This window comes from Triturus cristatus, chromosome 8, assembly GCF_964204655.1.
Source record: "Triturus cristatus chromosome 8, aTriCri1.1, whole genome shotgun sequence".
Classification (NCBI taxonomy): Eukaryota; Metazoa; Chordata; class Amphibia; order Caudata; family Salamandridae; genus Triturus; species Triturus cristatus.
In genome coordinates this window covers 670,356-698,312 of record NC_140591.1, presented here as the reverse complement: position 1 = coordinate 698,312, position 27,957 = coordinate 670,356, and the positions used below count along the sequence as shown (strand labels likewise).

Below are 27,957 nucleotides of genomic sequence, written 5' to 3'. Positions count from 1 at the left end.
GGGTGGGGAGAGCACCCTCCAACCCAGGGCCACCAAGGGCCCCTACTGGAGCGCCTGAACCCAAGCCGAGCTGGAGAATGCCCTACGGGCCCCAGGCCCATGGCGGAGCGGCGGACAGAGCCCAGTGTAGGGAGTGCCCAGCCAGAGCTCTCAGGGTCCAGACGCTCAAGTGAGGACCGCCCAGGCCCGATGAAGCCCATCCGGGGCACTTTGACACACGGCAGGCTGGAGGAAGGAGCCATGGATGGGGGGAGGTTTTTGCCCAGCCCAAGCCCATCTGGTCGCTGGCTGAGTGCCCCCAGCCCGCGAGGGGTTCCGGCGTACCCTGTCCCTAGTAATCTGGAGGAAGGGTACCCCCGATGGCTCAGGTGGAAAAGGCGCAACCATATGGCCGGACCTGAAGGACGCCCATCAGCCCTCCCTGCACCTTAAAGGAAGGGCTCCCACCTGCCCTTGGAGGGCTCGGGGGCTTTGCTTCCCAGGAGCTAATCAGAGCCCTTAGCTGGGTCTCAGGCACGAGCTGCGAGTCAGGCCCCCGACGGAACTCTGACCCGGGGCCCGCAGGCACCTTGACACACAGGTGAAGTGGGGGAGGCCTACCCTGGCCTGATGGATCCCCGTGACGGGAACCCAGACCCTCGGCTGGCCGCAGGATGTGGGCTCCTGCACCCTAGAGACCGCCGGAGCCCAGGCCCCGGTCCCCGCTTCTGAACCCAGCCAGGCTGGGGAGACGGGGAGCCTCCCCAGGCAACAGGGACCCCCGTCCTGGGCAGACGGACCCAGGACAGTGGCTCCGTCACCCCAGGCCCTGCCCGAAGCCAAGGCCCCGGGCTTCACAAACCAGCCAGGCTGGGGAGATCTGGGAGCCTGCCTGGGCATGAGGGAACCCCGTCCCAGGCACATGGACCATCGGCTGGCCTCAGGACGTGGGCTCCTGCACCCCAGGGCCCACCGGAGCCCAAGCCCTTGGCCCTGCTTATGTGGAGGCGGGTGGCAGAGCGGAGTTACACTGAGTTTTTTCATAACTCCGTGGAACTCTGCGTAGTGGCACTACGCTAGCTCAGCCCAGGGTTAATTTCCACACAAAACTACATATGCATATACAAATATGGTGTATCCCCCAACAGAAGCACATATTTTCTTAAACATTGCTGAGGTGCACCCCTCCTATTGACTGGACATTGCTGTAGCCACCCACCATATTGACTGGACATTGCTTAGGTAGTTGCCACCCACCATATTGACTGGACATTGCTGCAGGTAGTTGCCACCTCTCCTATTGACTGGACATTGCTGTAGGTAGTTGCCACCCACCATATTGACTGGACATTGCTCTAGGTGGTTGCCACCACTCCTATTGGCTGGACATTGCTGTTGCCACCCCCCATATTGACTGGACATTGCAGTTGCCAACCCTCCTATTGACTGGATATTGCTGTAGGTAGTTGCCACCCCCCATATTGACTGGACATTGCTAAAGGTAGTTACCACCCCCCATATTGACTGGACATTGCTGTTGTCACACCCTAGTCAGTGGGTCTAGGAATAAAGGTTTGCACAAAGACACCACTGAACTAGTTCTGATCTTCACTGCACTTTTTCTTTTGGTGATCCCAGATTTACAAGTATATACGTTTGTACTGTCTTGCCCTCCTTTTTGCTCCACCCCAGGCGCTGGTCTGCGAGGGGGTGTCCTGGAGCAAGCCCAATGATGAAGCATGTCGCAATTCTGTGAATGAGGGCAGTATTTTCTCACAGAGCATGTGCCACCCCTCTTTTATCTCACCTGCTACTATTCTCTGTGTGTGCTACATACTCATGTCTACCAGTGTTTGGAAATCTGGGAATGCTTCAGAATACATGGGTGGAAGCATGGCACCCATCCATCCATATAATGCCCTCACCATGCAGATTAACACAAGGCAGCAACTTGCACTGCCTTTCGTTACTCCTGATTTACCAAGCCACGCAGGGCCACGCAAGGTGGTTTTGCGTGGCTTGATAAATCTTATTCTAGGTTTTGCATCGCCCATCATCACCTTGCATGGTGCAAGAGCGATGCAAAACCTTAATAAATCTGAGGCACAACGCATAGGTGTTGTGCAGGGTATGGGCGGCAGGATGCATTTGTACTTGTTGCAGGCAATATTTGTAGTAATATCAGGAGAATTAACAGTAAATATTTGCCCACCAGACCATGAAATAGGCCCAACAACAGCTAAAAATTGGCCCACACACTCACCTGTCAGAACAGCCTGTCGTGCACTGCCAAACTGCCCTACAGGCCAGTCCACTCTGTCTAAAGGCTATTAGTATTCTGATGCTGCTACATGATTCTGCATTATTACCCAGTATCTTGTTGTGGTAAAGAGCCACCCCAATATCACCTGGATGGTACATTAGTTGTAACAGTACATTTATGAATAAGGGTGGAGAGGGTGATGAGAAACGGACCTATTCATCATATCCGGAGAGCGCTCCTGACCCACTAAGCAATTGTGTTGTACTAAGAAGAGCGCATCATTGACAAAATAAAAACATGTTCTCAGTATTTAAATCATATGACTCCCTGGTGGTCAGATGAAGTTCGAACATTTTCTCTACAGATTTACGATATTTATTTTATTCCAGGAAGATCCACATGTCTCTACCACAATATAAGAATGACTTCTTATTACTTATGACAGACAGCAAATTATCTTGAATATAAATTTGAGAGCAGTATAAGCAGGCAGTAGCGTATACCATATCTAGGCATTTTCTTTGGGAAACATGGAGTGGCGTGAACCCACTTGGCGTCCTATGCTACAATACTCTGAATCATCTTTTGTACATATTATAGGGCATCTTGGCGAGGACACCAGTCACTGTAGCAATTCTATCATGTGAAGCATGTTGCATTTTGTAGAAATATAGTCTCACATGGTAAAGACATATTATTGAGACACGTAAGTAATGACTGTTTTACCAATATCCCATAACTGCATTTTATGGGTCACAACTTACATGTGCAGTGCCTTCATATTAGCTTGTAAGAGATCCATTTTAACTTTGTCCCAAATGAGCACGAATGGTGGTATTTTGAGTGTGATGCATGTTGTTTCCTTTCAGAATGCAAATAAAATTGATGGCATTTCTGGTTCAGTTTTCAGCTTTTCCAATAATTGATACATTGTCAGCATCACCGAAGTTTGAGGCGGAAGGCCAAGTTTCTATCTGGTCGTCTGTTGATAGTAGTCAGTTCCAACAGATTTCCAGAGGCAACGGTGAGATTAGCACTAGGCAGTAATGAAATGTATCTACCACCTCCAACCTCTGGTCCTTTTGAGGAATGACACACTTGGGATTCCCGCAGGTTCTGCCATGTGGTAAAGCCAGGCTAAAGGAAGATACGGCCAAACATTTATAACTTTCAATAACATTCAACTCCACTACATAGATGTAGCACGTTTTATTAGCCTGTACCTGGTTTTATAGCACAATACATTATTGCAAAACAGTATTGAGAGCATTTGATTCCGAAGCTAAAGGATACAAAACTACATCGGGAAAATGACTTACAGCTTGTAATGCTCTATGATGTGTTTGCTAATGGGTCTCTGAGTTTGATCGTTGACTGAATCTTGTCTCATATTCCTTAAACATGTATGTTCTTCTCCCAAGTGTGTGTTGCTGGTGGTTCTTTAGGTTTGATGATAGAATAATGCATCTCTCACATACACTGATTTTACGATTTTCTCCAGTGTGTGTTTGTTGATAAATTTTGGGTTTGAGTGTTCATTAAAGTTCTTGTCATATTCACTGCACCTGTGTGCTCATGTCCTGTGTGTCTTTGTTGACGGATCTTTTGGGTTGATGATTGAATAAAGCTCCTCTCACTTTTACTGAACCCGCATGTTCTTGTGTGTTTGCTGATGGTTCTGTGCATTTGAAGATTGATTTAACCTCTTCCACTGAACTTGTACGTACTTCTCCTGTGTGCATGTCTGAGACCGGTATTTGATGGTACATTACAGCTCCTATAACGTTCACTGAATTGGTTTGTCCTTCTCCTAAATGTTATCTATTAAGGCATGTCAACACTGATATCCACAAACTCACTTATTTTTCACAAAATGTATGTTTTTTCCTAGATGTGTTTTTGCTGATAGGGCTTTAGGTTTGATAACTGATTACAACTCCCTCATGCACTAAGCCTATATATTGTTCCCCTATATATGTTCAGTAATGGATCCTTAGGTCCGATGAAATTGTAAAGAGCCTACAACATTCAATACATGTTAATGTTTTCTCCAGTATGATTTTTCTGCTGGGATTTTAATTTTGAAAGTCATTTAATTATCTTCCCACGCTTAGTGCACCTGTATAGGGCTTGACTGTTGGTGTTTGTCGATTGGTCTTCAGATTGTGTAAAACATAAAAGTACATGTACAGCACTCTGCTGCCTTTTGGCTAGGCTCATGCTATAGAAATACCATTTACATAAATGCATACAAAAGCCATGTACAGCACTCTGCTGCATTTTGGCTAGGCTCGTGCTATAGAAATACCATTTACATAAATGCATACTAAAGCTCTTCCCATTTTCACTGCACCTGTATGGTTTTTCTCCAGTGTGTGTACTTTGACTAGTGTTTAAACTTGGTAATCGATTAATCAACTATTAAAAAAAATCACTGCAGCTATCGACCTGTTAAAATGCAAACACTCGTCCAACATTCACTGCACCTATATAGGTCTGCCCATGTGTGTGTTCATTGACACTTTTTTAGGTTTGATGATGGAATAATGTTTCCCACATTCAGTGCACCTGTATGTTTTTTCTCCTGTGAGTGTTAGCTCCTGGGACCTAGGATCTGAAAACAAACAGCATAATTTTTCGGGAGTGTGTTTGTTGATGGCTATCTTGGTTTGATTATCGATTAAAACTCATAGCACATTCACGGAAAATGTATAGTATTATTATGGTGTGTGCTGATGGTGCTTTGGTCTTGATAATAAACTAATGCTTTTCCCAAACTCACTGCACCCGAGTTGCTGTTCCTGTGTGTGTATATTCTGATGCATCTTTACATAACAATAACTATCTTTCCACATTCCCTCTTTGCGTTATTCTTGTATGTGTGTTTGTTAATGGTTTATTAGACGTGTTGATAGGGTAAAGCTCTTTTCATATTCACTGCATATTTGTTCGCTGATGGTCTCTTAGTGCTGATAAGAAAGTAAAGATCGTACTATGTTTACTGCATGTGTATGCTTTTTGCCTGTTATGCTGCTAAGCTATTTAGTGTTGATAAAACACAACACCTCTTCCACATTTGCTGCACATCTGGCATTTCTCCTGTGTGTGTTTGCTTACTGGTTTTTAAACTGGACACAAAACTATAGCTCATTGCAAGTTCACTTAACCTGTCTGCTTTTTCCGTCCATGGTCCTGGATAGCCCTTTAGTTTTCCAACCAAAGCTTTTCCCACACTCAGTGCACCTGTATAGTTTTCTCTTATGTATCTTTGTTGACAGGTATTTAGATTATATGATCAATTAAACCTTCTACCAAATTCACTTCACCTGTATGCTTTTTCTCCTGTGTGGGTACATTGAAGGGTTTAAAGTTTGATGATTCAATAAAACTCCTCCCACATTCACAGCACATGAATGACATGTTGCTGATGACATTTTAGATAAAAAAATTAAAGATCTGCCCATGTTCCCTACACCTTTAAGGTTGTTACCGTGTGTGTTCATTGATGGGTCTTTAGGCTTGATAAAATACTAAAGCATTTTCCCACTTGTCATGACCCTGTAAGGGCTTTTCCCCATGTGCGTTTGCTGATGGGACTTTAGGTTTGATGATCGATTAAAACTCTTCCCACATTCACTGCATCTGTGCGGTTTTTCTCCTGTATGTGTTAGCTCATGGGTCTTTAGATTTGTCAACAAGCTAAAGCTTTTCTCACATTCACTGCACCTGTATGGTTTCTCTCCTGTGTGTGTTCGCTGATGGATCTTTAAGCTTGTTAGTTGATTAAAGCCTTTCCCACATTCATTGCACCTATATGGTTTTTCTCCTGTGTGTGTTTTTTGATGAGAGCGTAGAGAGGCTGATTGATTAAAGGACTTACCACACTCACTGCACCTGTATGGTTTTACCCCTGTATGTATGTGCTGATGGTACTTTAGGCTAGATAGATGTTTAAAGCTCTTCCCACATTCACTGCACCTATATGCTTTTTCACCTGTGTGTATTTGTTGATGCGCTTTTAGGTTTGATAAGAAAGTAAAGCTCTTCACACATTCACTGCACCTGTATGGTTTCTCTCCTGTGTGTGTTCGGTGATGGCGCTTCAGTTCTGATGAGAAACGAAAGCTCTTTGTACATTCACTACATGTGTGAGTTTTTTTTCCTGTGTGTGTTTGATGATGGGTCTTTAGGTGTGCGGATTGTGTAAAACTCTTCCCACATTCACTACAGCTGTATGGCTTTTCTCCTGTGTGTGTTCGTTGATGGATCTTTAGGCGTGATGCACAGATAAAGCTGTTATTGCATTCTGAGCAAGTGTGCGGTTTCTCTTCTGTGTGTATTTGGTGATGGGTCTTAAGATGAGACGATTGATGAAAACCTTTCCCACATTCACTGCATCTGTATGGTCTTTCTCTATGCGTTTGTTGATGAGTCTTTAGGTTTGCTACACAGCCAAAGCTCTTACTACATTCACTGCAAGTGTATGGTTTTTCTTCTGAGTGTATTTGTTGATGGGTCTTTAAATGTGATGAACGATTAAAGCTCTTTCCGCATTCAATGCATATATATGATTTTTCTCCTGTGTGTGTTTGCTGATGGGTCTTTAGGTTCGATGAAAAACTAAAGTTCTTACCACATTCATTGCACCAGTATGGTTTCTCTCCTGTATGTGTTCGCTGATGGATCTTTAGGTTTGAGGGTTGATTAAAGCTCTTCTCACATTCACTGCACCTGTATGGTTTTTCACCAGTGTGTGTTCTCTGATGGCGTGTTAGGCTTGATAAAACACTAAAGTTCTTCCCACATTCAGGGCATCTGTATGGTTTTTCTCCTGAGTGTGTTCGCAGATGGCGTTTCAGTTCTGTTGAGAATCTAAAGCTCTTAGTACATTCACTGCACGTGTGTGTTTTTTCTTTTGAGTATATTCTCTCCATTACTGTCTTTGCTGTCGTTGATTAAACATAAAAAACATTCTCAAAATCGCTGCATGTGCTTGATACTCCGGTTGTGTACTTTTCAACTTAACAGTGTGTTTAAATGGTCACAAAACCATGGTTGCACTCTTGGCAAGTGCATTGCTCACTGGGGTTTAGAATCTTTCGATTGGTTTCAGAATTGTTTATACCAGAAGCAACTAAACCATTCTTTGTTTAAAATTTTGAGATGTCAGGTTGCGTTTCCTGCTTTTAACACTGTTTGACTTTTTCACAAGTTGTCGTGATGTATGTATATATGGTATTTGTGTAGCACTAGCATTAGCTAAAAAGCCAGAAGAGTGCTATACAGGGTCAAAGGTAAGAATACAGTCAATGGTTGATAAGGATGTTGGCTGGTTAGCGGATTTTTACTGCATTGTGACAGTGTTTTTAAAGAATTGTGATCTGAACTATTTCCTAAATTGGAGCAGCATTTGGGTGGACTGCATGGACATGGGGCAGTTGTTCCAAATCCTGGGAGCATAGATGGAAAATGCCTACTGACTTTTTTTTTTACAATTGATGTGGTCAGGGTTTATAAAGGGACTATTCCCATAACTTGTTTGTTATAGGTTTGAAAATTACACATTGAGGTAGGCTTTCCAAAATTATCTTAGGAACAAGGTTGGGCCTCTGGACATTTTAATGCTAGATGTGTTGTGCCAGTTCTCTTGTCTTGAATTGATTTCATTCATATTTTATAAGCCCCAAGGCCTGGAGGTTCTCAGACTCTCATATCAGCAGGATTGACTTTGCCTTTCCTTATAGGTGTCTCCTTTCTTTAGTGAGCCCCTGCACCTCACACTGCATTATTCTGTTTCAGAATACTGGGTGAGGTCATCAAGTGCCCCTTCTGTGGATTTTCAAGATGATTCCAGTATTATAGTATTCTCTTCCTTATTCAGCTTCAAATATGTACTCATCAGTCTCTGCACTCTGTGGATAAAGACAGATTCAAAATCATTAAAAATATAGATTGTAAGTTGTTGAATGTTATGGGAAAATGATCAATGCATCTCTAAATTACACCTAACTGATGTCTCGAATAAAATAAAACATAAAATAATTAGCTACTTTAAATGGAAATATACTCTTTAAAGACTTTGATAATTAGCCAAGATTATTGCCAGCATAAAATACGAACACACACTGAATCAAAAAAGTGTACTTATAATGCTATTCAAGACGCACAATAAGAACAGGTTAAACTATTTCTTAGGCAGTAGTTTTTGAGGTTTCAGAGTTTGTAAGGGTGATCTCTTTTCATAGTAGCATTGAGTGTGAGACAGTCCAACAGACTTAATGGGGGAGGTTTCAGCTGTAGATGAGAATAACGGGTATTAATAGATATACAGCCTACGATGCACTTTGGAATCTTGAAACAAGTTACAGAGTGGGAATTTGACTATATCATTTATTGAGCCAAGATCTTGGTTCTAAAAAATACCTCCCCCATAAATAAAATGACAAGATGCACAGCATAGCTACATATGATTACCAAAAAAACGAAAAGACTTGTGTGCAAAATTTGGGGGCAGGTACCTAATAGGCCTACTTCACAGCATGCAAGTCTTTTCCTTGAAACATGTAGTAACAGACATAAGTCTGGGTGTAGAAGCTGGCCTAATAAGAATCTAAAAATAGCTTTTTGTTAAATAAGAACTTTTAGTGCCATAAAAGATTTGTGTCGAAACCCAGACGAAATCATTTTTGGCATGTACCAAGCCACGCAAAGCCACTTTGTGCTGCTTCGCTTGGTTAGTAGATACACCGTAACACAAGGCAGCGCATAGTGCTGCCTTGCATTACTTTGCATAGGGTAGGCATTACATGGGTGATCCCATGCATCCACCCATGTATTTTGACACAAACTCAAATTTATAAAAACTTGTGATCCTGGATTTGCTCCGAAATATCTTTTTTGCACCTTGTTACTTCCTCTTTCCATGTGTGCTGCATTCTGCAGCATACATGGAAAGGGGAATAAGCCTCTAAGGATTTATTTTGTTCAGAAAGGTGTGTCTCCCTGCACAAAAACAATCCTGCCCTTAATAAAGGCACCCTTGCCCCATGGTGCAAGGGTGCCTGCCTTGTCGCTAGGCAGCCCACAGTGCACCAGCACAAGGAGAGAGCAGAAATGCTCCATATCTTTGTAACTATGCAGAATTTATGCTCTCTACCTTTCACGCAACACAGTGCAGAAAGTTCCCATGTTGCGCTGTGTTGCGTAAAATATTAGTAAATGTGCCCCTTGGTGTTGAAGGCATGATATCTTAAATGAAGCACACTGTTTCACAGGGCCTGCCAATGGAGTTTTTCCCTGATCAATGAAACATGGTTACATTTTTTCAAGTGAATTAACTTGGTGAGTACAACATTTGTATTTTATTGTAGTTTATATAGTTCAGTTACAGGAAAACCCAAGTAAATACTTTTTCTTGGCCTCCATAATACAACATTGAATTAGCTCCAGAGAATTCAAAACGTTGCTGTTGTGTATAGCTTGCGGTCTGAAGTAATTTGATCATGTTACTCAAGCATGAGTGGACTACACTGGCTTCTGGTAAAGCAAAGAATTGTGTTCAAGGCCGTGGGCCTTGTGAAAGAGAAGTTTTCAATGCCATAAAAGATCTAATTATACTATGTATGTATGTATGTATGTATGTATGTGTTTGGTATTTCTATAGCGCAAATATAGCCAAAAAGCAGCAGGGCACTGCACTTACTGAGTAAATACCTTAAATGAAGGACTGTTTTACAGGCAGCCGGTGGAGCTTTTACCTCACCAGTGAGCTGCGGTTACATTTTAGGGAAGCAACCTTTCTGACTGCATAAATTCTGAATTTATTGTAGTTAATGTAATTGACTAATAGGAAGACCCAAGTCAAGGTGATTACCTCAATCTATCGTAATAGTACACAGATTAAGATTTTGGTAATAAATGAGGAACTTTTCCACAGAAACCTCAATGTATTAAAACACATAGGCAAGGCTGTATTATCTCACTGAGTATGAGCCACTGGAATTTAATCTTAAACACTGGATGGGGAAGGTGGTGGGGGCAGGCAGTCTAGTCAGTGGTGTTTTTTGTCAATGAGCAACAATTCAGTTTTATTCTACTTCAATTTTAAGATGTTGCTACTCTTCTGTCGATGGGTAGCTTAGATTCACTCCTCAAGATTGTGCATTTTGTTCAGAAAGCTCCAAAATCAATTTCCAAAGGATTACATGTCATCTCCGTGTGACGATGAATGGCATCCAGAAGATATGAGCAGTTGTGACAATGATTTAACATCTTTTGCTTGACAGTGGCTCATAGCATTGGGATTTTTAATAGATTTGGACACTGTTTTGATATCAAAATGAGATCCACTGCCATATGTTAGCATTGCCTGTTTTACAAGCCATCTATGTTTATTTTGAAATATGCACATGATTATTTTGTTTGGCACAATCTAATCAGATGAGAAGCTAGCTCACAGGGAAAAATACTGAAGCATCATCACATTTTATGGGGGATTCTAATCTGGTCTTGGACATTGACATGGGGACAGGTGTAACCAACAAGGAACGTCAACCAGGACTGGAAATCAAAATCCTTATAGATGACTTAGGATTGGTTGGTTGTTTTTTTTTTAAACACTCACACACTAATGATAGGGAGTACTCTTATTTCTCTCATGTACACATATACACGGATCTACTATATCTTTGTTAGCAAATCAATTTTTGAATGAACTGGTATCAGATCCTGCATATTTCCCAATAGAGTAATCTGGAGTTTAGTTGAAGAGGAGATAGTGTAAGTGGTGGCTTAAAGAATATTCACTAAAAGATTCCCTTAACTGTCATAAAATCGCAACCACAATGTTGAAATTCTACAAGGTACGTAAGAGAAGTGACAAACTCCGATTGCAAATTGAGAACTTGGCGCAGGGATACAATTAATCACTTTAACTACAAACACCAATGGAGAATGCAGGTTGTTAAATGACAGGAAACCTAAAGACCTGCAGGCATTAGAAAGGGCTAACGAACTAATTCTGACGATGAGCCTAACATTAGTAAAGATGAGGAGAAACATGTTTCCCTGTTCCCTGCCAAAATCTCTGAAGTCATACCTCAATCAAATGAGGACTGGGAAAACCTGGTAGCAAACAGCAGGGTATCTGGTTCTCCTAAAGATTTAATGTCAAGTGTAATGTGGTAATCCTCCTTCTTTAACTACTTGTTTGGCTTCAACCCTCACTGCGTACACATGCTCGTCAGCGCTACCGGGCTAAGGCTCTCCACGGTAGCCAGATCCAATTCCATGTTTCCAAAACCATAAAGTGCAAGAGTGAATTGGTTATAAAAAGAGTAAAAAATTACCAATTAAAAAACAAATGGCAACTAAAAAGCCAAAAAGTAATTTGTTGTTGACAATTTAGAAAGGGATTTTTCATTTTATCTTAAATCACTGCACCAATCAATCAGGATTTATAAAGTGGAGCAAATCACTCATGAGGCTCTCAAGGCACTGGAGTTGCTAGCCGTTCTTCATTCGAACAGCCAGATCTTGATTCTTTTCCTGAATACCCAGAGCGATGCAACATTACTAAGGGACAGGGGAAGGTTCCAGGATTTGACCGGCTGGTGAGAGGAGAGCCCTCCGCTGTTGGATCAGGGGATCCAACAGCAGGGGGGACCGAAAGGTGGAGGATGGCAGATCGTAGGTGGTTGGTGGAAGGTCAAGTTTGTGTTGATGTAAGCTGGTCCTTGGTTTTGCAGGGCTTTTTATTTGTGGGTCAGCATCTTGAACTGGCATCTCTTCTGAATAGGGAGCCAGTGTAGCTTCTTGAGGTGTGTGGTAATATAACCCCATCTGGGGAGGTCGAGGATAAGTCTTACAGCTGAGTTTTGTATTGTCTGTAGTCTCTTCAGGAGGCGTGCAGTGATTCCTACATACAGAATGGTACTGTAGTCCAGCCTGCTGGTGATGAGGGCAAGAGTGATGGTCCATCTGGTGTTGACTAGGAGTCACCAAAAGATCTTGTGGAGCAATGTGTAGGGTGTGAAAGCAGGCAGAGGAGACTGCATTGAACTGTTTCTACATAGAGAACTTGCAGTCCAAGATGATGACGAGGTTGCGGCCGTGGTCTGTCTAGGATAGGGAAGGGCCAAGTTCGGCAGGTTACCAAGTGTCATTCCATTGCGGGATGGTATTCCATAGATGAGGATTTTTATCTTGTATGCAAAACTCAAGTCCTGGCTCTCACAGCTGAGCGCCAATATAAGAAAAAGGATTATTTGGTCTGGACGACTGCTCACCTTAAGAAATAATAACACTCCTTGTAAGGGTACACTCTCAGAGGAACAAAACTAACCTGACCTCAACCTCCTGATAGTTGTGGCAACGAGCAGACAGGCTAGGAAGGGCTCGAAAAGTCCACTCGCAATGTCGAGCAAGATTTAATCAGAACAAGATATTTTTAGGGACTACTCGCCCATACTGGCGAGTTGACAACAGGTGTTCTGCTTGCCCACAAAGTGAAAGAGCAATAAAGATGTCTTTAAATCTTGTTATCTTGTCACATTTGCTGGCTTTCAGAGACACAGGTCAAAAGTCTGTTTGTCTTTCTACATTTATATTTCTTTCTATGACTGAAGTAAGAGTTTTTGTAAAGGGAACTGTGTGACAATTGAACTGTATAAAGCACGTGAAAGGAAAGGCTGTAAGATATCAGGCTATTTTTCTAACACAACGTTGAAATAGCTAATAAGTGAACTGTTCAAACATTTCAAATATTTTTCACTAGTTATTAAGATACATTTTTGAAATTCTGTGGTGAACATAAATATTTTTTAGGATCAAAACAAATTAGAACACTTTACTTTATGGTGTGCAAATTTTAAATATTTTTGCTGAACCTCAATTTCCAAACATTGTTTATGTGCTATTCACAGTAAAACTACATGTTAGTTGGAAAGTGTTGTGGCGATTTCAGTGGAAAATAAGCGAAGTGTAAATGATAGTACACTACCACATCTTGTTTTTTTAGTAATATATTTATAAAAAGTGAGTTTTTAAACATGAACTGGGAATTATTACTGCTTGTGCCCGGATGACAATGCTATAGTGAACTAAGAGGTAAGCCAAGATTCATGTGTACCCTATATATGGGCTTGATTCTTGTTATACATGGAACAAACATTTAGTCTAGTAAATAAAAAGATTTCCCTTGTACAATAGAAGTAGTGAACTTGCATATTTGAAGGTGCTCTCCTATGTGATGATAAAGAAAATGGCGGCTCCATAAGACAAAATATTTGCCTAGGATCACACAATTTGAGACCAGTTCATGAGTCAAGTACATTACAGAAAGGTCGAATAGATTATTCAAGTTACTAGACCTGTAGATCTAGTAATATTTTTATGATTTTTCGTGCCCTGCTAGGGCAATGTGTAAAGCATATATGCAGTGCCAATGTAATAAATTCAAAACATCAAGTAATAAAAATTCCTAACAGAAACATAATACACCCAATACAACACAAAACCAATACGGGGAACCAGAGATATGATGTTTTAAGTCAAGTCAAGTCAAGAGCATTTGTATTGCGCACACATCACTCACATGGCGCTTGCAGACAGCTCTGATAAAAGAGGACTAGATCTAATTTCCAAAAAGCCAGGTCTTCAACTTTTTGCGAAAGCAGCTGTGTTCAGAAGTACTGCGCAGGTGAGAAGGCATTTTATTCCAGTTTGAATTCTGAGGAGGTTCAGTAGTGCCATATTGCTAGAACGAAGCGTCCTGGGCGGCTGATATCAGCGTAACTTTTGCAGCCAGTATTTTGGACCCGTTCCATATATATGCTTATGAGTTAAGCATAAGATTTTAAAAAGAGTTCGCTTTTTCACTGGAAGCCAGTGAAGAGTGTTTAGACATGCAGCTGAGGGAGACCTTCGTGGACGATCGAGGACTAATCTAGCGGCGGTATTCTGCAGAACCTGGAGCCTATTTAAAAGATCTTCATTTATTGACAACAATAAAGCATTGCCCTAATCCGTTCTGTTAATGATCAATCCTTGTATTAGGGGTTTCCGTGCCTCTATAGGAAGCCATTCAAAAACCTTCCGCAGGCTGCGCACAACGCCAAAACAGTTGCCAATGACATGATTAACATGGCCCCTCATGGACAGACAATCGTCCATGTAAAAACAGAGATTACGGACCACGCTCTTCGGGGCAGGACAAGAGCCTAGCCTAGGCGGCCACCAGTCGTGCATCCAATGGTCAGTGGCCTTACCAAAGAGCATGATCTCTGACTTGCCTCCATCAAGCTGGAGATGGTTAGACCTCATCCATTTGTCAACATGGGTCAAGCAATTTTTAAAACGTTGCTTGGTGTCATTGGAATCTGGGCCTAAGGTGACCAGAATCTGCGTGTCATCTGCGTAGGATATGACATCAAAACCGTATGTTCTGATCACCTCAGCCAGTGGAGTCATGTATAGATTGAAAAGGGTGGGACTCAAGATAGGGCACTGTGGGACTCCCATCTTAATCGGTCTCTCACATGAAATGGTGTTTCCCATCTGAACAGTTGTTATACGTTCATATAGGTAGCTGCTAAACCATTTAAGGGCATTCCCTCTGACACCAACCTCCCAAAGCCGTTGTTCAAGGATCTTATGGGAGATGGTGTCAAAGGCGGCAGACAGATCAAGCAGGACGAGGATGACTGATTGATGTTTATCTAGAGCCAGTCTGATGTTATCAGTAACCTCGACCAGCGCTGTCTCCGTACTATGCGCTGTTCTGAAACCGGACTGAGAAGGATCTAAGAGTCCGTAGCTTTCAAGATGGTTTACAAGCTGTTGATTTACAAGGGACTCCAACATTTTCCCAAAATAAGGGAGTAGCGAAATGGGCCAGTAATTTAGAAGTAATTTTGGGTCAGCTGTCGGTTTCTTTAAGATTGGCCTAATTCTGGCTGCCTTCCAAATAATGGGAAAATCGACTTACAAGAAAGACTTATTAAATAGATCGGTCAGTCTATCTAAAACTGTAGGAGCAATGATAGGAAAAAATTTAGAAGGGATAGGATCTGCAGGGGAGCCTGATTTTATCTTCTGCATGACCAAAGTGACAGATTTACGGTCACATTTTATAAACTCATTTAGGATGCCGGGAGGGTCAGTTAAAAGACGGGGCGGTTCTTCGGGATAGATACAGTTATGCGAAGGTATAAAAGACCGATGAATGTTTGCAATTGTTTCCTCAAAAAATGTAGATAAGAAATCAGTCCAATTTCGAGAGACAGGCTCTGTGGGCTGATTAATAGGGATAGTGAATTATTTTAGAATATGGTAAAGTTCCCTTGAGGAGTTTTCTGCCTTATTTATCCGATCAATCAGGAAAGATTTTTTGCCAATTTTATTTCATTCATGTAACCATGATGCCGTTTCTTATAGCTTTCTCGATCTACTGGATTTTTACTTTTCCGCCATTGTCTTTCGGCAGTTCTACATAAACGTTTAGTGTTTTTAATTGATCAGTGAACCAGGGAGCAGTTCTAGTCTTAAACTTAGCATTACTCAGAGGGGCAATTTTGTCTAATGTAGTCAAAATAGTTTTGTTAAGTTGTAATGCCACATGATTTATGCTTGCTTCTGAATCTATCGGATCTGGGCAGAAGTTTTTTTTTAAAAAGGGACGGAGTTACTTTGCGCCAAGGTCTGCGCAATACGAATTCGCTTTCCAAAGTAATTTTAACTGAAATGGTAGGCATAGCGAATTTCAGTAAATAATGATCGCGGGGAATTCCACAGTAATTTCAGATGAATTTGAAAAGAGAAGATCCAATGTGTGGCCTGCGCAATGTGTGTGGCCTGCAACCAACTGAGCAAGGCCAAGAGTGCTCATATTAGAGATCAATTTGTCGGTATCAGAATTGGATAACATTTCGGCATGGTGGTTAAAATCTCCAATCAGGAGAAAATTATCTGAAGCTAAAACATGAGGCGCAATAATTTCTAATAGCTGATCTGAAAAGTCCCCTTTTATACCTGGGGGTCGGTAAATTAATGCCCCTCTCCAGGAGCCATTGGAGAGGCCGATGATCTTAAAAATACATATTTCTTTATGACTGTGCATTAGACTTTCCAAAACAGTGATAGTTAAACCATGTTTATAGGCAATTAATAAGCCACCCCCTCTAGTCTCTTTCCTATCTATTCGAATAATTTTATATTGTGGGTGAAGGCAACATGTACATCCGGAGAGGCATGCTCCTGTAGCCAAGTCTCCGTAACGAAACATTGTCAGGATCTATTTGGTCTAAAAGGCTCCATATCTCTATAGGATGTTTAGAGATGGAGCGTGCGTTAAAATAGATTGCACTGAGTAGTCTGTGGGGCGCGCTATGCAGATTTGGATCCAAGGAGATAATAGGGTCCTTTAGACCAGTAGGATAAGGTGAACGCCTAATTTCTGGGACCCTAGATAAATCAGTTTCCCATATGCCCATGAATTCTATCAAAGAAGAATTTAAATTTTTTATTTCTTTACTCGTATATTGAATGAAACCCATGTCTCCTCAGGCAAAAAGAGTGTGCCGACTGATACAGATACGATAAGAAGATAAGAGAACTCCTGAATCCAGCAAAAACAAGGGGAAAACGATGCAGGGGTCCTGGCTTCTGGTGACGGTCAGGCGCGGCCGGGCGCAGACGGGCTTGCCTTTGGCGTGCCTTCGGTGCGCTGCCGGTGCGTGTCCGCACCCTTCGCCTGAATAAATAGGTGAAGAGGCAAAATAAGCTAGAGCGCTGACCTAAAGCTTCCGTTAACACACCGGAAGCAGTGATAACCCCAAACGACCCTCCGTTCAATCGGCACGCGCCGTGACGGACCGGGGTCAGAGGCTGCTATCAATCAAGGGATGGCGTGAGGAGAAAAACAGTAAGTGTCATTCAATTTAAAAATGTTAACAGTTTTAAGTAGAAATAGAACCAAAATAACACAAGTGCTAATAATAATCTATGGAAGAGGTAGAGTAGAACAGAGTACGATTTGAGGCAGACCGCGATGGAGCACTGGTCGGATACAAGTGGATTGGTCCCTGTGAAAATTTGCAAGTCAAAAAGTATGGAAAAATTTCAAAGTCTCACTTCAGAAAGGGAATTTGTCACTATTTAAAGAAAGCAATACTTTTTGAGTGGGACGTTCTGGTAATCGTAACCGCTGTAATGGAACAGAAGGCAGGATACTTGAAGGTTAATCTTGCTGGAGCTTTTGAGACCTCTCGCTGAAAAATGTTCAAGTCCCAATGTCGATGGAACTTTGTTGTTTTTCCTGAGATGCTAGAAGCCTTGACCAGGATAACGCTGAAATTGAATCCAATGCTGTGGATCTGCCAGCCATACACATTTTCCCATGTGTTCATCATAAACGCTGGAAGAAAAGTTTTCAAAAGGGTATGAACTTCTGGAACAAAAACAACCACAGGAGTACACTATTAAGGACCCCAGGACCTTAGGGGAGTGCACATAGAGCCTCTCAGGATGGGAGGCAGAGTTCAACAGCAAAGTCCAGCTCAGGTGTATTTGCAACTAGTCTGCTATGTGCTGCAAGACAAAGGCCTCTTGCAGCTTGTTGTGTTCCTGTAGCCACAATGGAGGTCAGCTAACTGGCCCTTGGAGTTCTTTGTCTTGGGTACAGGTGGCAGCAGTTTCAGTCCTTCAGTGCTCCTCTCAGGTTACAGACATCAGGTCCAGTCTTCTTATGATCTTCCGCAGGACCAGAAAGTTTTCTGAGGAAGGTACCATCGGGTGCTACATTTATGTCTGGCACCAGCTAGTGGATGGAGGAGGCAACTGGGCACTCCACAACCAATGGGATAAAAGTTACCAGGAGCACTCCGATTCACTTTTTCAGCACTTTTTGTTTGCCCTACTGAAAACAATCCCACAAGTACACCTCACTTTCAACGTCCAAAATGGGGACACCTTTATGCACAGCCTATGGGCCCATCCAGAAGTGTGGCCAGGATAATGAGAAATCATCTCCTCGTGGTCACTCAAAATTGGTTCTGGAGGTAGATTTCCTGTGTACCATGTGTGTTGTACCCCAGGGCTCTGCTCTGAGCCCACTCGTTTAACCTTTACCTCTCCCCTTTGGCGGATCTTGTCGAATCTTGGGGTGTTAAAGTTGCATCTTTTGCTGACAACGCCCAGTTGCTTTTCTCCTTTCAAGATAACACTGAGGCAGCGTTCCACAACTTTTTACTAGAATTTTCACAATCATAACATTACATCGTGCACTTCCGTCCTTCTCTCTAGCATCATACAGTGTACGGCTATAAGAGAATACAGTTGCTTCTGTATGGAGAAGGAGAATGCATTCAAATTAACAGAGGATATTGGAACATCATTATCATTGATCATGTTTATACATTGAACAACAATAACACAAATCCCTCATAACTCTCTTCCTCCCTCCCCACCCCCCCCAAACATTACTGGTGCTCAGGGATTCACTGCAGCATGTTTGAGTGTATGGTTTGCCTGGTCTATTCTAAGGGCTCTTAGAGGTATCTGTCCCATGTCCCCTTCCCGAGGTTTCCTAAACGTGAAAGAGGTGAGGTGCCTGTGTACGCGTGGGACACGCAAACAGAGAAAGACCCCGCTATAAATGTTCCACCAGGGGTCCCCATGTATATTCAAAGTTGTTAAAGGTGTCTGCTAGTACGCTCGCCATTCTCTCGATAGTGAAAGCCTGCCATAGAGCGTGCCATTGGGTCATGGAGGGTGCCTCCCTCTGCTTCCACGCTGCCGTCACTACCGTTTTGGCTGCTCCCAGACACAGATGGGTAACCCAGTATATCATTACTCTGTGCCGAAATCTCTGACCAGAATGGACGGATTGTTGGACAGTCCCACCACATATGCTTAAAATCCCCTTGAAGGCCGCTCAAATGTGAGGATGTCCCAAATAAGAAACAGGTCAGATATCGTACGGCACCCTCCCTCCATCCACGCATCAAAGGGTCCTGGTACACAGGCGGGTGGGAACGCTGGATTATAGTGTATGGGTGTGAAAGGAGATGGGAAAGTGGTCAGGGCAGATGATCTGTGGAGATTGTCCCACACCTTAAGGGTAGATTTAGTAGGAGTACTTAGGTAAACATTAGGCGGACAATCTATTTTGGTCTTCCATAATAAGTCTCATATGCTCCTCCCCGCCACTGCCCTATCCATGTGCGGTCAGTGTTTGTCGGATACCTGGGATGACCATTCTGTGATCACTTGTAGTTGGGCTGCTTTGTAATATAGGTTCATGTCTGGTAGCGCCAGTCCCCCCTTGTTTTTGGGAAGCCAGACTTGTTGAAAGGATAATCTTGCCATTTTTCCACCCCAGATAAAGCGGGTAATCTCCGATTTTAGTGTAGTGAAAAACCCCTGATCCATCTGAATCGGCAGGACCTGGAAAAGGTACAATACCTAAGGCAATATCATCATCTTGATCGCCTGGGTGCGTCCTATCCATGGAAGGTTAATGGGAGCCCATCTGTACAAGTCTGTCTTTACTTGCCAAATCATTGGGGGATAGTTTGCCTTATAAAAGACCTGAAGCTTATGGGTTATTCTTATTCCCAGGTAGGGGAGTTCCTTTTTAGCCCACTGAAAGGGTGTAGATTCAGCCAGTGCTTCCATATACCTCTCCGACAGTGTGAGGTTCAACAAATAAGACTTATTAAGATTGACCCTTAACCCAGCTTGTTGCTCAAAGCGCCTCAGCTCCTCCATCACTTTTACTAGTGAGGATTCTGGGGCTTTGACTGATAGAAGCATACCATAAAACAGCCCCACAAACGAGCAAAAATACAGCCCACACACTGACCTGTCAGACCAGTCCTTTTGGCACTGCCGGGTGTATTTATGGCGTCCGACTCTGACTGGCACTAAAGGGGACTATTTTGAAGGATGTCTTGAGCAATCAAAATGTGATCAGGCTCAGTGGAGGAAAAATGGATACAACAATTTAACAGACAAAAGGATGACGATTGGCTCAAATAAAGCCTCCACTATGTATGTATGTGAATACTTTTTTGGGGAATATTTTTTGTCTGGTGAGGCAGATAAAGAGGCCTCAAAGACACACTCTACAAAAATGGTGAAGCCTACTTACATACAACAGGAGCTGGAGACAGAGAATGAATCAGTCTGAAACGACTTCTTTGTAAAATAAAACTTAATTGTGCTCATTTCCAAAAGTATGCTCAGAGTCAGGCCACAATGACTTCCTATCTGCCATTAAACAAGGAAGAAGACTGCTGCAGAGTTAAATAATATCTTTGAAGCGATGCAACGCCAGAACAAACAAGCAAGTCAACCAGGAAGGGTATGTGAGTTTAACTTTCTCCTTGGCCGAGAAGTGCCTTAAGTGCAGGGGTACCATTTATAGCACAAAATCAAAGACAGAGCGGGGCCCGAATGAGCAGCGGTGTTGCATGAGGCAGAGCTATGAGCAGAGAGGCTAGGCTGGTATCCCTCTACATATGTCAACATGTAAGGCCTGAAGTCCAGCTCATAAGAGCAAGGCAGCGCCATGGCGTCAGGCTTCAAGGCACTACTTGACAGACATTCAACATCTTGAACAGAAGAGAGTGCACGAGGCTGCACCTTTTAGTGAAAGAGACCTCCCTAGAACAAGCATTTTCAATGCAATAGGTCTCGCATTAGTGAATGTTTGAGCAATTGATGTTGCAAATGCTAATGTTTTCTGTTTATTTTTGTTAAAAAATATACAACTAGTAGCATAAGTAATACAAGAAAAGGAATGAAGCAATGAAAGGGTGCAATGCCATAAGCTGTTACTAGGTGTTATTGTGGAGTTGTAAAGGAACCTTTATTGGCTTTAAAAGGTACTGCACCTTTAATGCAATTATAGAGAGAAAGATTGCCTTAAGGCTGCAATACCTCATGTGGCAAATAGATGTCCTTTTATAACTCCACAGGGACAATTAGTCATAACTCCGTTTAGATATTTTTACAACAAACCTATGCCTAAATACCTTTCTTTTAAGAGTTGCATATATTAGCAAATATGGAACTGTTGTAACAAATACAGCGTAATGCATTCCTTTTGACACAAGTAATAGCAGGGCTTGGTGGCTTAGGGGAGTAATGCGTCCAGTGTAAGAGCCTGTGTTTCACCTTATGGTCACAGGTTCAAATCCCAACGTGTTGACTGAACCTTTTATCCTCCTGACGTCGATACAATAAGTACTGTTGTGTAATATTAAATATGTTTTATTTAGGCTAATATGCCCACTGGTGAATATATGTTTTATAAATACAGATTATATAAAAACTGCTGCTAAGATTAGGAATTTAATTTGTTGTTTAAATTGGCGTTATTTTTTGACTGTGCAAGGGTCATATTTGCGCCTTATTGTGGGGTGGCTATATGAAAGGGGGGCATGCTGCATTGATGGTGTTGCAGCGGGAACGGGTGTATACCGCTGGTCTGGACAGAGGACGAGGGCTGGGCAGGCACCGGTAAAGAGACAAATATAAAGCAATAAATATGAGTAAATAAAGAAACAAGAGGCCATTGAAAACAAACATATGCAGAATGCCTGATGTGACAACAGAATTGCGGTCGGCTGAGATAAGATAAACAGGGTGTATTATGGTGGAAAGGAACTAAATGTATGATAAACTGTGTTACAGAATATAGAAAAAATGCACGTATGAGGCAACTGAAAAAAACACATGCAAGAAGCCCGGTGTGTTTTTTAAAAAAAGCCCAGTGATACCACAACTTTCCCACACAAAAATGTGTGAAAAAGGTGATTTTTTTAAGCTAAATTTGAGGTTTGCAGGGCATTCTGGGTAAGGAAACGTTGGGGGATCCACGCAAGCCATACCTCCCTAGAATCCCCCGGGTGTCTAGTTTTCAGAAATGTGTGGGTTTGGTAGGTTTCCCTAGGTGGCCGCCGAGCACCGGGCCAAAAAACCAAGTGACCCCCCTTGCAAAACCAGGTCGTTTTGAGATAGGCAATTTTCATGTCGCCTCACTACGTTGTGGGCCCTTGCCTGTCGCGGGTACTTGGGCCTCCCACACGAGTGAGGCACCGTTTTTATCGGGAGACCTGGGGGATCGCTGGGTGGTAGGAAATTTGTGTCAGCCCGGTGATGCCACAACTTTCCCACACAAAAATGTGTGAAAAAGGTGATTTTTTCAGCTAACTTTGAGGTTTGCAGGGCATTCTGGGTAAGGAAACGTTGGGGGATCCACGCAAGCCATACCTCCCTGGAATATCCCCCAGGTGTCTAGTTTTCAGAAATGTGTGGGTTTGGTAGGTTTCCCTAGGTGCCGTCAGAGCTAGGGTTCAAAAACTACAGCTAGGCACTTTGCCAAAAAAGGTTCATTTCACTGCGAAATAGAGGTGTGTCCACGATGCGTTTTGCGCCGTTTCCTGTTGCGGGCCCTAAGCCGACCCACACAAGTGAGGTACCATTTTTCTCAGAAGACTTTGGGGAACATGGGGTGAGTGGAAATTTGTGGATCCACGCAGATTGCAGAACTTTCCACCACAGAAATGTGGGGAAAATGTGTTTTTTTGGGCATTTTTTTAGGTTTGCTAGGGATTCTGGGTAACAGAACCTGGTGGGAGGCAGTCAAGTCATCCAATCCTGGATTCCCCTGGGTGTCTAGTTTTCAAAAATGTATAGGTTTGCTACGTTTCCCTAGGTGCCGGCAGAGCTATGGTTCAAAAACTACAGCTAGGCACTTTGCCAAAAAAGGGTCATTTTTCACAGCGAAATTGAGGTGTGTCCTCGTTGCGTTTTCCGCCGTTTCCTGTCGCGGGCACTAGGCCAACCCACACAGGTGAGGTACCATTTTTCTCGGAAGACTTTGGGGACCACTGGGTGGGTGGAAATTTGTGGATCCACGCAGATACCAGAACTTTCCACCACAGAAATGTGGGAAAATGTGTTTTTTTTGGCAATTTTTTAGGTTTGCAAGGGATTCTGGGTAACGGAACCTGGTGGGAGGCAGTCCAGTCACCCCATCCTGGATTCCCCTGGGTGTCTAGTTTTCAAAATGTATAGGTTTGTTACGTTTCCCTAGGTGCCGGCAGAGCTATGGTTCAAAAACTACTGCTAGGCACTTTGCCAAAAAAGGGTCATTTTTCACTGCGAAATTGAGGTGTGTCGACGTTGCGTTTTGCACCGTTTCCTGTCGCGGGCACTAGGCCGACCCACACAAGTGAGGTACCATATTTCTCGGAAGACTTTGGGGAACGCGGGGTGGGTGGAAATTTGTGGATCCACACAAATTCCAGAAATTTACACCACAGAAATTTGAGGAAAATGTGTTATTTTTGACAAAAGTTTAGGTTTGCAAGGGATTCTGGGTAATAGAACCTGGTGAGAAGCAGTCAAGTCACCCCATCCTGGATTCCCCTGGGTGTCTAGTTTTAAAAAATGTATAGGTTTGCTAGGTTTCCCTAGGTGCCGGCAGAGCTAGGGTTAAAAAACTACAGCTAGGCACTTTGCTAAAATAGGGTAATTTTGCATTGTGAAAATGTGGTGTGTTCACGTTGGGTTTTGAGCCATTTCCTGTCGTTGGCACTATGCCTACCCATACAAGTGAGGTACCATTTTTATCGGGAGACTTAGGGTAATTCAGATTTGTAAAGGAAATGTTATTACCTATTGACTTTCGATGCATTTCTGCCTTCCAAATGAAAGACATTGTGTAAAAAAGAAGTAATTCTAAAAAAAGACCGATAATTCTCATGCTAGTATGAGTATTCCCAATTTCGGAAATGTGCAAATATCTACTGTTTCTAAACTCTATATTTTGTTCCCATTTCAGAAATACATAGGTGTCTTTCATACCGATTCTTCCATGTACACATTTTTACAGAATAATTACTATATACCCGGTACATAATAAAAAACCATTGCAAGTTGCTGCTCAGTTTTTGGCTCTGGGTTCGTCGGGTTCTTGGTGAACCTACAAGTCCTATATATCCCCACAACCAGTAATGTCCAACGGATGTAACGGTATATTGCTTTCAAAGAGCTGTCATAATTAGAAGTTACAGGTGAAAACGTTGACACAAAAGGCTGTTTTTTTCAACAAATTTTCAATTTATCCTATATTTAACTGTTAGTTTCTATAAAGAAACCTTGATGGATCTGCACAAATGACCCCTTGCTGAATTCAGAATTTTGTTTACTTCTCTAAAATGTATAGCTTTCCAGGATCCATTATTGCTTTTGTACCCATTTCTACCATTAACTGGAAGGAGGTCGAAAGCACAAAAAATAGCAAAAATAGGCTATGTCCCAGAAAAATGACAAAACTGTGTAAAACATGTTGGGTTTCTGACAAAAGTCTGGTATCCCCTAAAAATTGGGAAAATTGTGATTTCAGCCCCACAAACCCTTTTTTGATAACATTTGCAGGGAAAAACCCAGATGCTTTCATTTGCAGCCCGTTTTTCCAATTTTTCCCCCCAAAAACATACTTTTGCTGTATTTTGGCTCATTTCTGTGACCCCTCCAGGGGAATCCACAAACCATGAGTACCTTTAGAATCCCCATGATGTTGGAAGAAAAGGACGCAAATTTGGCGTGGATACCTTATGTGGTCAAAAAGTTACAGGGGCCTCAGCGCGCACTACCTCAAATAGCCAAAGAAAGGCGTGGCACAGGAGGGGGAAAAGGCCTGGCAGCGAAGGGGTTAACTCACGCTTCAAGGAAACTCCATGGAGACAGCCTTTAAATGCCTCCTCTAAACAAATATAGCCTGTCACCAAGAGTAAAGAAAAGAAGATGGCGCTCACGTCACGTTACGCATGCATGTAAATGTAAATTGATACTTGTATAGCGCACTACTCACCCGCAAGGGTCTCAAGGCGCTTGTACGAATACCGCTGTGGAACCCATCCTGGCTTTCCCTGTGAGGCGTCCACTCCTGGGCACCCCCAAGGTGGAGGCCAGGCATCCTTAGCGTTGTGGGGGCCGTTGTGGAGATTGAGCAAGCTATTGCCCAGAGTTGCAGAGTGGGACTCCATGATTGGAATGGCACCGAGGCGAGAATTATCAGGTCCGTGGAATTTTGAGCCCAAGACCCGCCGAGGCGGGGAATTGAACCCTGGTCCCGGGCTAGACCTCTGCATCAGGGTCTGCCGCTCCAATCATTGAGCCACACTTCTCCATGCATAAACGCTGCATAGAGAAACGTGATGACAGAGAGGAGCTCTTGATGAAGGAGTTCGGAAGAAGGAGCCACCCGATGACTGTGCTGTGGAATCTTCCGATGACCGTGCTGTGTGGAATCTTCAGGTTCCTAGGATACAGGCAAGCAAGCAAAGTCAGGCGGTTGGGGTTTGACAAATGCCAATCTTTAAAAGATGCTGATTGCATTTCAAAAGATGCTGATCAGCTTTATGTGAACAGTTTTAATTATTCATGGAAACACACAAAGCAAGCAAAGTCAGGTGGTTGGGGTTTGACAAATGCCAATGTTTGAAAGATGCTGATTGAGTTTAAAAAATTCAGAAGGGGTTGATGGCAGAGCCAATTAGCAAGTTCACATATTTGATTGAGAGCTGTTTGAAATTTGCAGTCAGGGGCACTAAGAATCCAAAGCCAAGAATTATCAGCGCTGATAGGAGATAACTTTTAGAAAGGATGAGAATGATATTTTAGAGCTCATAAAGTGAAGAAATAAATCCTAGAGCCCGCACTGAAATCTCCCAACCTCTATACTTTCAAGGAATATGACAGAAGGTGGAGGTGAGTTGTGCGGCGAATGCTCTAATTTTAAACTTCACACAGTGACCTTAAAACCATAAGGAAATAGTAATTGGTATATGTGAGGAGAGCTCTAGTTATATTTCTTAATCAAGAAGAATAAGAGTACTCACTTAAGATGATGATCAGAGTCAGTCTTACAGTAGTCCACAGCAGAATCAGGTGAATCAGTCACAAAAAATTGTCTGATGTTAAGATCACAATCCTGTAGCATGAGTACATCTCATCCTCGTCGCCAGTGTACAATTTGGTAATAAATTAAGGTTGGTAAGACTCCAAGAAGTGAGATTGCAGGTTAAGTTTATTCCATCCATCCAGCAGGAGATGTCAGGCACAACTGACCACTCAACTGCAGATGCAGCTCTACACTGAGTTCTATTGCCATGGTGCACCTTTAAATGTAAGCAGCATCGCTATAATGATAGATACAACTGTGAAATAAGAAACTTAAGTAATTTCCAGATATTACACAGACATCTATGTGGATGCTCGAATAAAGCTTCTTTGTAAACTTATAATTGTGAAGAGTCTGATGTTACGGGGTTTAATCTAAGGAAAGGAGTATCCACAATATAATATCGCGCCGTGCCCGGAAATGTTCTCAGTTTGCCGTCCAGTCGAGAAACAAAGGAGCCGGGTGAGAAACAGAGGAGCAGGTTGAGAAACAAAGGAGCTGGGTGAGAAACAGAGGAGCCGGGTGAGAAACAGAGGAGCAGGGTGAGAAACAGAGGAGCAGGGTGAGAAACAGAGGAGCAGGGTGAGAAACAGAGGAGCAGGGTGAGAAATAGAGGAGCAGGGTGAGAAACAAAGGAGCAGGGTGAGAAACAGAGGAGCAGGGTGAGAAACAAAGGAGCAGGGTGAGAAACAGAGGAGCCAGGTGAGAAACAGAGGAGCAGGGTGAGAAACAGAGGAGCAGGGTGAGAAACAGAGGAGCAGGGTGAGAAACAGAGGAGCAGGGTGAGAAACAGAGAAGCAGGATGAGAAAGAGGGGAGCAGGGTGAGAAACAGAGGAGCAGGGTGAGAAACAGAGAAGCTGGGTGAGACGTGTGATTGACGGAGGAGTCATCATGCGTCAGATTTTCTCTAAAGAAGGAAGCCTGGAAATACTTCTTCATTAAGGTACTATCCTGACATTTTAGTGTGAAAGAAGCGGTTGTTTACCTTTACATCATCTCCTCCGAGTTGCCGCGCGCAGTCAGCAACTGTCCAGTGAGAGAGCTTACACATGCCTCAAGAGTTTGATAAGAGCTGAAAGAGAGTTCATCCTAGCCTGATTGCTTACCTAATTGGGAAGAAGCTGATTGGTCGGCCATCTGTGACGTAATTCTCCTCAGCAACCTTTGTTGTCAGTTTTACTCTGGCAGAATGTTCGGCGTGGGAACCTTCTCTAATGTGCATAATTGATCAGAAGCATTAAGTTGTTGTGAGGTGCATAACTGAAGTGCAGCTTCTGTGATGCGCACACAGTGCTACAATTTGCAAGCGCATTGTTCATGGGTCTTGTGACGCGCATAATTGAAGTACAGTCTCTGTGATTCACACATATTTCTAGCAAATTGCAAATCGCAGTGTTCATTTCCCTAAACTACTCCTGTGATGTGCACACATGTATTTTGTGTACACAAAAGTGCATTCAAGCAACAAATAATTTGATGGCAAGATATTTTAAGCACACTACGGAGTGTTCAGTGATGCGCACACTTGACAATTTGTCATAAATTCAACTACTAGCTGCATTTTGGGTAGTTTCTGTATTTTATTTAGAAGCATTATAGCTACTGTTTGCGGGAACCTACCAGCACCATTTTTTAAAGGACCAAATGAACCCAATATATACAAATTACACTCCTTCAAAAATTACTTATTAGTTATAATGGTAACACCTTTAGTGCTCAAAGAAAAAAAGCTATGTTATT

At 42.8% G+C, this 27,957-nt stretch overlaps 1 protein-coding gene across 3 annotated transcripts in view; it reads right to left on the bottom strand.

The window, feature by feature from the left end:
- Nucleotides 1-2,673: 2,673 nt before the first annotated feature.
- Nucleotides 2,674-27,957, bottom strand: part of LOC146799812 (uncharacterized) — a 79,511-nt gene continuing 54,227 nt past the window's right edge. Inside the window, exons 1-2 of one of the 3 annotated variants that reach the window (XM_085620692.1) lie at nucleotides 25,125-25,225; nucleotides 2,675-8,154 (exon numbers count right to left, since the gene is read on the bottom strand). In XM_085620692.1, coding sequence (XP_085476818.1) covers nucleotides 5,773-7,176 — 1,404 coding nt within the window. In that variant the 5' untranslated portion in view covers nucleotides 7,177-8,154; nucleotides 25,125-25,225 and the 3' untranslated portion in view covers nucleotides 2,675-5,772. Of the gene's footprint in view, nucleotides 8,155-25,124; nucleotides 25,226-27,957 lie in introns of those variants that run through there. The other 2 variants (XM_085620693.1, XM_085620691.1) reach the window with 2 other exon arrangements.